This window comes from Phyllobates terribilis, unplaced genomic scaffold (assembly GCF_046119375.1).
Source record: "Phyllobates terribilis strain yellow unplaced genomic scaffold, ASM4611937v1 Scaffold_2__4_contigs__length_985480577, whole genome shotgun sequence".
Lineage (NCBI taxonomy): Eukaryota > Metazoa > Chordata > Amphibia > Anura > Dendrobatidae > Phyllobates > Phyllobates terribilis.
The window spans coordinates 174,760,073-174,772,133 of record NW_027362762.1 but is presented as its reverse complement, the minus strand read 5'-3'; the positions used below and the strand labels follow the sequence as shown (position 1 = coordinate 174,772,133).

At 37.9% G+C, this 12,061-nt stretch overlaps 1 protein-coding gene across 3 annotated transcripts in view; it reads left to right on the top strand.

Annotated features, from left to right (window-relative positions):
• Positions 1-12,061, top strand: part of KIF5A (kinesin family member 5A) — a 150,811-nt gene that overhangs the window by 89,709 nt on the left and 49,041 nt on the right. For all 3 annotated transcript variants that reach the window (XM_073663305.1, XM_073663303.1, XM_073663306.1), the window contains exons 12-17: positions 245-420; positions 779-847; positions 1,328-1,534; positions 1,729-1,875; positions 1,997-2,185; positions 3,337-3,454. In XM_073663305.1, coding sequence (XP_073519406.1) covers positions 245-420; positions 779-847; positions 1,328-1,534; positions 1,729-1,875; positions 1,997-2,185; positions 3,337-3,454 — 906 coding nt within the window. The remainder of the gene's footprint in view (positions 1-244; positions 421-778; positions 848-1,327; positions 1,535-1,728; positions 1,876-1,996; positions 2,186-3,336; positions 3,455-12,061) is intronic.

The window sequence follows — 12,061 nt, the reverse complement described above, 5'->3', positions numbered from 1 at the left end:
ATACTGTGGATATGCAAGTGTATTTATTTTTATTATTTATTATTATAGCACCATTTATTCCATGGTGCTTTACATGTGAAAAAGGGGTATACATAGCAGAAACACTTACAATAATCTTGAACAAAACGAGTCAGCGACTGGTACAGGAGGAGAGAGGACCCTGCCCGCAAGGGCTCAGAATCTACAAGGGATAGAGTATTTATTATCTCTCAGTCAAAAAACAATCTCCTTCATTTTCCTTTAGGAGAGAATGTACCTGAGACTGAGCAGCTGAGTGATGAGGAGCAGACAATCCAGGAAACCTGTGATGAGACCCCGGTTAATGATGACAACTCCTCCATTGTGATCAGGATCTCAGAAGAAGAGAGGAGGAAGTATGAGGAGGAGATCCGTAAGATGTATAAGCAGCTGGATGACAAGGTATGGAGTAATCAGTGCTTACTGGGGTGTAATCAGGAATAGTTTATAAAGTAAATCACAAATTTTATTTTATTGTCATCTAAAGACTAAAGGCGAAAGCTACATGACCAATCAGATTCTGTGTAGCTCATGATGTAAGGAAATATGATCGACCAGTCAGGACTCTGAATCATCCAGTCATCTGCTACATTCTGTGATGGTTAAAATTCAGGACAGCTGCAGTGGAAGCTGCTAGAGGAAAATGACAGTCACATATCTCAGAACATATATATCATATAATTCTATAAAAATAGTTTCAAAGACATTACAAACTGCATTTTGGTAAAGGACGTTCATGCTGTGTTCTTTATATTTATAGGATGATGAGATCAACCAGCAGAGTCAGTTAGTAGAAAAACTCAAGCAGCAAATGCTGGACCAAGACGAGGTAATATTAGGGAATTAAATGCTTGATTTTGTTGTGCAAGATGTTTTTTTAATGGCCAAAAACAGGTGAAGCGATGTTGACGTGATAAATCCTTCACCACTCAAGTGCTGCCGCGATGGTGCAAGACCAGTTTCATACCACTCCTTGGCCCCTATTCCTGACTCCAGCATGTTTCTGTCTGAACCCTGAAAAACAAGATTCAGATGAGCTCACAACAGAGCTATAGACTTAAATCAGGCAAACTGAGTTCACCGGGCAGGTAGCCAGGCAGGTATCTTATTGTGTTTGGCTTAAAAGGTGGACATTACTAGCTCTTTTGGCATGTTTTGGACTAATTCGAGTCTGTGCTTCCATTGGGGGGAACATCTGAGCTCCATTTTTCGAAGATTTGGTAATGTTTGTTTTGGCAATTTCATTTTTTCTACTTTACCCGTCTTTAGACCAGGACAAATAACTTGACCTCAATTTTTGTATCCTCAGCTCTTAATATCTACCCGTGGAGACAATGACAAGGTGCAAATGGAACTCACTCGGTTACAGTCTGAGAATGACTGTGCCAAGGAAGAAGTAAAAGAAGTTCTGCAGGCTCTAGAAGAGCTAGCCGTCAACTATGACCAAAAATCCCAGGAAGTGGAGGACAAAACTTTGCAGAACAAGATACTTGCTGATGAACTGTCCCAAAAAGTTGTAAGTATCCTCGGTTATCTGGCCACAAGATGGCGCTAGTGCACTGACTACTATTTTCTTATCTTGAGCTTGGCTTGAGTTACTCTGTAAGTGTAAACTAGTATATAATAACCAAATCATGATTGATGAAGGGTAGTCACTTGATAAACAGTGGATTTTGATAATTGAGTATTTCTTTTTTTATCTCTGTCAAGGCCACTCTTATTTCTCTGGAAACTGATCTCCATCGCCTGCAGGAATTCAGCACCCATCAACGCAAGAGAATTGCAGAAGTTCTCAATGGTCTGATGAAAGATCTGAGTGAATTCAGTGTCATTGTGGGCAATGGAGAGTTTAAGTTGGTGAGTAGTATCTCAATCTACAAAACATTCTTCAGAGGGCCCATTTAATCCCACTTCTAAATTATTCAGTCAGTATTCTTCTTAATGAGAATATAGTGTTTAAAGCAAGTCTTCTCTGTAGCCTGTAGAGATAAGTGGTGCCATAGAGGAAGAATTTACTGTGGCACGTCTCTACATCAGTAAGATCAAATCTGAGGTGAAGTCAGTGGTGAAAAGATGCCGCCAGCTGGAAAACCTGCAGGTCGAATGTCACCGTAAGATGGAGGTGACAGGACGAGAGCTGTCCTCCTGCCAACTGCTGATATCTCAGGTATGTCTCAGTCCGTGTCTTGATTTTTGCCTTAGTCCATTGCTTTGATTCATGTCAGTATAGTATAAGGTTTCAAATGTTTCCTTTTTCCACCTGCTGTCTCTCCTGACATGTCTCTTTCGGTAAATGTTAATTTTTGACGTGAACAGACAATTCTTTTCTCATAATTTTGATTTGTGCTCTTTCTCTTCTATTTTTAAAATTGTATGAATTAATTGACAACTGGGTGTTGCCACTCCCCCTTGTCAAAAAGGGGCGTGTGTCTACACTGTCAGCCCTGATTGGGCAGTGTCAGACTCTGTAGGGACATGCCCCCAAACTGGTAACACCCAGGTGTAACAGGAACGGCACAATACAAAGTCCTGAGAAAAGTGTTATGGAGATTGCAAGTAGTTACCAACACAAATATGTCTGGAGAGCTGACAGGTCCTCTCTAAATGGAAAATTTGTAGTTAAAAGTTTACGGACTGCCAAATATCTTTGAATGTTGGGCTGGTCGGCGTATAGATAGAAGAGATGTTTTGTGCAGCTGAAGGAGAGTAGTGACAGTTGTCAGAGACAGCTGGACTCCCATTAGAGAAGGCAGGGTTGGTTTGTTACTGCCTCTGCCTTCCTTTCCTGATCTCTGTATACACTGCTCATGCTCAGAGCTGGATAGTGGCAGACAGCTACAGATCTCAGGAGGCTAGATTTCCCCAGTAATGTGAGCTAATATGGCCTCCCCAGTTAAAGGGAAATCAGCAATGAAAAAACCCAAAATGTCTCCTAAAAGTCTGTCTGCACAATGTATATACATTTTAAATGCATACAAAAATATAACTACAAAGAAAAATAAATCAGGTCACTAAAGTTAAAAATGTCCCTTCTATAATATGGCAATACTTTTATGTGTTGTCTGGGACTAAACAATTGATGACGTATCTGTGGGATAGGTTATCAAAATTAGCTCAATGAGGATCCTTCACCGATCAGCTTAAATCTGCTCCCAGAGCGGCCGGGTATAAGCAATATATGGGGTGGAACGAAGCAGCCCCATTGGATAGGTCAGCAATTGTTTAGTCCCACACAACCCACTTTAGTTGTCAGTCTTGAGATGTTGACAGAGGGTTTTGATCATTTCCATCTTACTTTCTTTCTCTATTCTTTTGCAGCATGAGGCCAAGATCAGGTCTCTGACTGAATACATGCACAGCGTAGAGCTGAAGAAACGCCAGCTGGAAGAGTCGTATGATACCCTGAGTGAAGAACTGGCTAAGATGCAGGCTCAAGGTACCGGCCAGTCATCATTCTCCGTGATAATCTGCTTTGGAACATGCAAGCAATTTGATGCAATCACACGTATCAATACAGTATCTACTAGTTAGATATTCTTTTGACTGTCCCATTTACTGCTTAGCAATATATGTGCAGTCATGTCTTTCTCCTTTACATTTACCAATTCCTCAAGGTCTTCAACTAGTACAGTTATATCTGACCTGCATCTGTTGGTTGTCTGATAAAGGAAACATGATTCTTATCATTTTAGTTAACTGTTTTAGGATAATTTTTTTCATCATTTAGTACTCATAGTCTTTAGAAGAACTAGTCTATGCCCTTTTTGTCAGTCAGTTGTTGAAAGTTGCTCTCTTTCTGCTCCCCCTATTGTGTTACTGTCCTCCCCACTCCATGTGGACAAATGTGGGGAATGTGGAATGTTGTCTCCTCATGGCACTATGGGCATTATAGGGGCATTCAGGACATTGGGCTTAGATCTGCGTGCCTCACAATTTAAACAACTATCTCTCCATCCTGTATTCTGTTCTCCACGTATAATACGTGTCCACTGTCCTGGTCCATAGGGAGTAGGTACTAATGGTTCTGTCTGATTAAGTCTGTCCAGTCTATTGTCAAAACATTCATATTCTCAGTGGTTTTTCCACACTTCCCTCACTAATTACTTCCTCCGCCAACATTCTTTCACTCCTCAGCTTCAACCTTTGTCTTAACCATGCTTGCTCCAAAGAAAAACCTTCTTCCTGAACGCATTCAGCCTAGACCCCCCCTGTGGGGGAATTTCAGACTTTTCAATATTCTCCTACAATCTATTATGGCATCCTTGCCTTCACATTATATGAACACTCTTCTTTTTGCTGTCTTTCCATTGGGTTTCTGCTTTTCTCCATTTACTCGACAAATTTCCCCCATTTAATCTACAAGTTTCCCATACTTGTCTCAAAATAAGTGCTAGCACAATTTTTATCTTAAAGTAGGCAGTCACAAAGACTCAAATCCTACAATGTAAAGTAGGCAGTCACAAAGACAAATCCTACAATACAACGAGTAAACGGACTGCAGGATACCCTTCCTGCTGAGAGATGATCAGTCTGAACAGCCAATCAAGACACAGCAACACTAACAATCCTCCAAATACCTCTACATTTCACACTCATACATTGATCCCATCACATGCACACAGTTCACAAAGGCATATGTAACTTTTCCCAGTTCTTGGACCAGACTATTTAATGCAAAATAACTCACCCGGAATGGAGGGAGACCAGCTCTCAGTAAAAGTGAATTACAATTATAAGAATAAGCTTTTTACCTTATACTTCAGCTTTAGAATTCACTTTTACTTAAGGGTCCATTCTCATTCAAGATCCGGATGGTATAATGCGCGTCTGGTCCCAGGACTTTTTGACACCAAATTTTGTGAGCGAAATACCCCCTCTTCTATGCCTTTCAAACTTCAAATTAATAAGATTTGTTTTAGGAGCGCTTGGGAAATCAATATAGCACAGCCTTGTATGGTGTACCCAGGATTTCTGGTTTATTAGCACATGTAGGCATTTTAAAAAGTGTCACAGACAAAGGAAAAGTTCCCTCTTATCTATGAGCCAATAGAAACTTTAGGGGCGTGAACAGAAATGTGAAACTTCCCCACCCATCAGTGTTACTTGATCACTATAACACAAAAGTTACAAGACAAGATGGATGCCACATACTCAAAATGGATTCTGTTCTCTCACAAAGGTCAATTAGAAAGAACCGTTACCGTTACAATTTTTACAATTACTATAAAACCCTTGTGACTATTAGGCCTCATTCAGTCCTCCATGTACGTGTTCTATTTCTGTTTTTCATGGATATAACACATTCACAGTACAGTATGTGTATATTTTTGTGCTGTATGTGTATAGTATGTATATAGTCTGTGCACAGTATGTATATAGTATGTGCACAGTATGTATATAGTATGTGTATAGTATGTCTATAGTCTGTGCACAGTATGTTTATAGTCTGTGCACAGTATGTATATAGTATGTGCACAGTATATATATAGTATGTGTATAGTATGTCTATAGTCTGTGCACAGTATGTTTATAGTCTGTGCACAGTATGTTTATAGTCTGTGCACAGTATGTATATAGTATGTGTATAGTATGTCTATAGTCTGTGCACAGTATGTTTATAGTCTGTGCACAGTATGTGTATAGTCTGTGCACAGTATGTTTATAGTCTGTGCAGTATGTGTATAGTCTGTGCACAGTATGTTTATAGTCTGTGCACAGTATGTGTATAGTCTGTGCACAGTATGTTTATAGTCTGTGCAGTATGTGTATAGTCTGTGCACAGTATGTTTATAGTCTGTGCAGTATGTGTATAGTCTGTGCACAGTATGTATATAGTCTGTGCAGTATGTCTATAGTCTGTGCACAGTATGTATATAGTATGTGTATAGTATGTCTATAGTCTGTGCACAGTATGTCTATAGTCTGTGCACAGTATGTTTATAGTCTGTGCACAGTATGTATATAGTATGTGCACAGTATATATATAGTATGTGTATAGTATGTCTATAGTCTGTGCACAGTGTGTTTATAGTCTGTGCACAGTATGTTTATAGTCTGTGCACAGTATGTATATAGTATGTGTATAGTATGTCTATAGTCTGTGCACAGTATGTATATAGTATGTGTATAGTATGTCTATAGTCTGTGCACAGTATGTCTATAGTCTGTGCACAGTATGTTTATAGTCTGTGCACAGTATGTATATAGTCTGTGCACAGTATGTATATAGTATGTGCACAGTATATATATAGTATGAGTATAGTATGTCTATAGTCTGTGCACAGTATGTTTATAGTCTGTGCACAGTATGTTTATAGTCTGTGCACAGTATGTGTATAGTATGTGAATAGTCAGTGCACAGTATGTATATAGTATGTGCACAGTATGTATATAGTATGTGTATAGTATGTCTATAGTCTGTGCACAGTATGTTTATAGTCTGTGCACAGTATGTGTATAGTATGTGAATAGTCAGTGCACAGTATGTATATAGTATGTGCACAGTATGTATATAGTATGTGTATAGTATGTGTATAGTCTATGTAGTATGTGTAAAGTCTGTGCACAGTATGTGTATAGTTTATGCAATATGTGTATAGTATGTGTATAGTCTGTGCACAGTATGTGTATAGTATGTGCACAGTATGTGTATAGTCTGTGCACAGTATGTGTATAGTATGTGAATAGTCAGTGCACAGTATGTATATAGTATGTGTATAGTATGTGTATAGTCTATGTAGTATGTGTAAAGTCTGCACAGTATGTGTATAGTTTATGCAATATGTGTATAGTATGTGTATAGTCTGTGCACAGTATGTGTATAGTATGTGCACAGTATGTCTATAGTCTGTGCACAGTATGTCTATAGTCTGTGCACAGTATGTGTATAGTATGTGCACAGTATGTCTATAGTCTGTGCACAGTATGTGTATAGTATGTGTATAGTCTGTGCACAGTATGTGTATAGTATGTGCACAGTATGTGTATAGTGTGTGCACAGTATTTGTATAGTCTGTGCACAGTATGTGTATAGTATGCGAATAGTCAGTGCACAGTATGTATATAGTATGTGCACAGTATGTATATAGTATGTGTATAGTATGTGTATAGTCTATGTAGTATGTGTAAAGTCTGTGCACAGTATGTGTATAGTTTATGCAATATGTGTATAGTATGTGTATAGTATGTGCACAGTATGTGTATAGTCTGTGCACAGTATGTTTATAGTCTGTGCACAGTATGTTTATAGTCTGTGCAGTATGTGTATAGTCTGTGCACAGTATGTTTATAGTCTGTGCAGTATGTGTATAGTACTGTATGTGTATAGTCTGTGCACAGTATGTTTATAGTCTGTGCACAGTATGTTTATAGTCTGTGCAGTATGTGTATAGTCTGTGCACAGTATGTTTATAGTCTGTGCACAGTGTGTTTATAGTCTGTGCACAGTATGTTTATAGTCTGCACAGTATGTTTATAGTCTGTGCTCAGTATGTTTATAGTCTGTGCACAGTATGTTTATAGTCTGTGCACAGTGTGTTTATAGTCTGTGCAGTATGTGTATAGTCTGTGCACAGTGTGTTTATAGTCTGTGCAGTATGTGTATAGTCTGTGCACAGTATGTTTATAGTCTGTGCACAGTATGTTTATAGTCTGTGCTCAGTATGTTTATAGTTTGTGCACAGTATGTTTATAGTCTGTGCACAGTATGTTTATAGTCTGTGCACAGTATGTTTATAGTCTGTGCACAGTATGTTTATAGTATGTGCAGTATGTTTATAGTCTGTGCACAGTATGTTTATAGTCTGTGCACAGTATGTTTATAGTCTGTGCACAGTGTGTTTATAGTCTGTGCAGTATGTGTATAGTCTGTGCACAGTGTGTTTATAGTCTGTGCAGTATGTGTATAGTCTGTGCACAGTATGTTTATAGTCTGTGCACAGTATGTTTATAGTCTGTGCTCAGTATGTTTATAGTTTGTGCACAGTATGTTTATAGTCTGTGCACAGTATGTTTATAGTCTGTGCACAGTATGTTTATAGTCTGTGCACAGTATGTTTATAGTATGTGCAGTATGTTTATAGTCTGTGCACAGTATGTTTATAGTCTGTGCAGTATGTGTATAGTCTGTGCACAGTATGTTTATAGTCTGTGCACAGTATGTTTATAATCTGTGCTCAGTATGTTTATAGTCTGTGCACAGTATGTTTATAGTCTGTGCACAGTATGTTTATAGTCTGTGCACAGTATGTTTATAATCTGTGCTCAGTATGTTTATAGTCTGTGCACAGTATGTTTATAGTCTGTGCACAGTATGTTTATAGTCTGTGCACAGTATGTTTATAGTCTGTGCAGTATGTGTATAGTCTATGCACAGTATGTTTATAGTCTGTGCAGTATGTGTATAGTCTGTGCACAGTATGTTTATAGTCTGTGCAGTATGTGTATAGTCTGTGCACAGTATGTTTATAGTCTGCAGTATGTGTATAGTCTGTGCACAGTATGTTTATAGTCTGTGCAGTATGTGTATAGTCTGTGCACAGTATGTTTATAGTCTGTGCAGTATGTGTATAGTCTGTGCACAGTATGTTTATAGTCTGTGCAGTATGTGTATAGTCTGTGCACAGTATGTTTATAGTCTGTGCAGTATGTGTATAGTCTGTGCACAGTATGTTTATAGTCTGTGCACAGTATGTTTATAGTCTGTGCACAGTATGTTTATAGTCTGTGCAGTATGTGTATAGTCTGTGCACAGTATGTTTATAGTCTGTGCACAGTATGTTTATAGTCTGTGCACAGTATGTTTATAGTCTGTGCAGTATGTGTATAGTACTGTATGTGTATAGTCTGTGCAGTATGTGTTTAGTACTGTATGTGTATAGTCTGTGCAGTATGTGTATAGTACTGTATGTGTATAGTCTGTGCAGTATGTGTATAGTCTGTGCACAGTATGTTTATAGTCTGTGCAGTATGTGTATAGTCTGTGCACAGTATGTTTATAGTCTGTGCAGTATGTGTATAGTCTGTGCACAGTATGTTTATAGTCTGTGCTCAGTATGTTTATAGTCTGTGCACAGTATGTTTATAGTCTGTGCACAGTATGTGTATAGTCTGTGCACAGTATGTGTATAGTCTGTGCAGTATGTGTATAGTCTGTGCACAGTATGTTTATAGTCTGTGCACAGTATGTGTATAGTCTGTGCAGTATGTGTATAGTCTGTGCAGTATGTGTATAGTCTGTGCACAGTATGTTTATAGTCTGTGCAGTATGTGTATAGTCTGTGCACAGTATGTTTATAGTCTGTGCAGTATGTGTATAGTCTGTGCACAGTATGTTTATAGTCTGTGCAGTATGTGTATAGTCTGTGCACAGTATGTTTATAGTCTGTGCACAGTATGTGTATAGTCTGTGCACAGTATGTTTATAGTCTGTGCAGTATGTGTATAGTCTGTGCACAGTATGTTTATAGTCTGTGCAGTATGTGTATAGTCTGTGCACAGTATGTATATAGTCTGTGCAGTATGTCTATAGTCTGTGCACAGTATGTATATAGTATGTGTATAGTATGTCTATAGTCTGTGCACAGTATGTCTATAGTCTGTGCACAGTATGTTTATAGTCTGTGCACAGTATGTATATAGTATGTGCACAGTATATATATAGTATGTGTATAGTATGTCTATAGTCTGTGCACAGTGTGTTTATAGTCTGTGCACAGTATGTTTATAGTCTGTGCACAGTATGTATATAGTATGTGTATAGTATGTCTATAGTCTGTGCACAGTATGTATATAGTATGTGTATAGTATGTCTATAGTCTGTGCACAGTATGTCTATAGTCTGTGCACAGTATGTTTATAGTCTGTGCACAGTATGTATATAGTCTGTGCACAGTATGTATATAGTATGTGCACAGTATATATATAGTATGAGTATAGTATGTCTATAGTCTGTGCACAGTATGTTTATAGTCTGTGCACAGTATGTTTATAGTCTGTGCACAGTATGTGTATAGTATGTGAATAGTCAGTGCACAGTATGTATATAGTATGTGCACAGTATGTATATAGTATGTGTATAGTATGTCTATAGTCTGTGCACAGTATGTTTATAGTCTGTGCACAGTATGTGTATAGTATGTGAATAGTCAGTGCACAGTATGTATATAGTATGTGCACAGTATGTATATAGTATGTGTATAGTATGTGTATAGTCTATGTAGTATGTGTAAAGTCTGTGCACAGTATGTGTATAGTTTATGCAATATGTGTATAGTATGTGTATAGTCTGTGCACAGTATGTGTATAGTATGTGCACAGTATGTGTATAGTCTGTGCACAGTATGTGTATAGTATGTGAATAGTCAGTGCACAGTATGTATATAGTATGTGTATAGTATGTGTATAGTCTATGTAGTATGTGTAAAGTCTGCACAGTATGTGTATAGTTTATGCAATATGTGTATAGTATGTGTATAGTCTGTGCACAGTATGTGTATAGTATGTGCACAGTATGTCTATAGTCTGTGCACAGTATGTCTATAGTCTGTGCACAGTATGTGTATAGTATGTGCACAGTATGTCTATAGTCTGTGCACAGTATGTGTATAGTATGTGTATAGTCTGTGCACAGTATGTGTATAGTATGTGCACAGTATGTGTATAGTGTGTGCACAGTATTTGTATAGTCTGTGCACAGTATGTGTATAGTATGCGAATAGTCAGTGCACAGTATGTATATAGTATGTGCACAGTATGTATATAGTATGTGTATAGTATGTGTATAGTCTATGTAGTATGTGTAAAGTCTGTGCACAGTATGTGTATAGTTTATGCAATATGTGTATAGTATGTGTATAGTATGTGCACAGTATGTGTATAGTCTGTGCACAGTATGTTTATAGTCTGTGCACAGTATGTTTATAGTCTGTGCAGTATGTGTATAGTCTGTGCACAGTATGTTTATAGTCTGTGCAGTATGTGTATAGTACTGTATGTGTATAGTCTGTGCACAGTATGTTTATAGTCTGTGCACAGTATGTTTATAGTCTGTGCAGTATGTGTATAGTCTGTGCACAGTATGTTTATAGTCTGTGCACAGTGTGTTTATAGTCTGTGCACAGTATGTTTATAGTCTGCACAGTATGTTTATAGTCTGTGCTCAGTATGTTTATAGTCTGTGCACAGTATGTTTATAGTCTGTGCACAGTGTGTTTATAGTCTGTGCAGTATGTGTATAGTCTGTGCACAGTGTGTTTATAGTCTGTGCAGTATGTGTATAGTCTGTGCACAGTATGTTTATAGTCTGTGCACAGTATGTTTATAGTCTGTGCTCAGTATGTTTATAGTTTGTGCACAGTATGTTTATAGTCTGTGCACAGTATGTTTATAGTCTGTGCACAGTATGTTTATAGTCTGTGCACAGTATGTTTATAGTATGTGCAGTATGTTTATAGTCTGTGCACAGTATGTTTATAGTCTGTGCAGTATGTGTATAGTCTGTGCACAGTATGTTTATAGTCTGTGCACAGTATGTTTATAATCTGTGCTCAGTATGTTTATAGTCTGTGCACAGTATGTTTATAGTCTGTGCACAGTATGTTTATAGTCTGTGCACAGTATGTTTATAATCTGTGCTCAGTATGTTTATAGTCTGTGCACAGTATGTTTATAGTCTGTGCACAGTATGTTTATAGTCTGTGCACAGTATGTTTATAGTCTGTGCAGTATGTGTATAGTCTATGCACAGTATGTTTATAGTCTGTGCAGTATGTGTATAGTCTGTGCACAGTATGTTTATAGTCTGTGCAGTATGTGTATAGTCTGTGCACAGTATGTTTATAGTCTGCAGTATGTGTATAGTCTGTGCACAGTATGTTTATAGTCTGTGCAGTATGTGTATAGTCTGTGCACAGTATGTTTATAGTCTGTGCAGTATGTGTATAGTCTGTGCACAGTATGTTTATAGTCTGTGCAGTATGTGTATAGTCTGTGCACAGTATGTTTATAGTCTGTGCAGTATGTGTATAGTCTGTGCACAGTATGT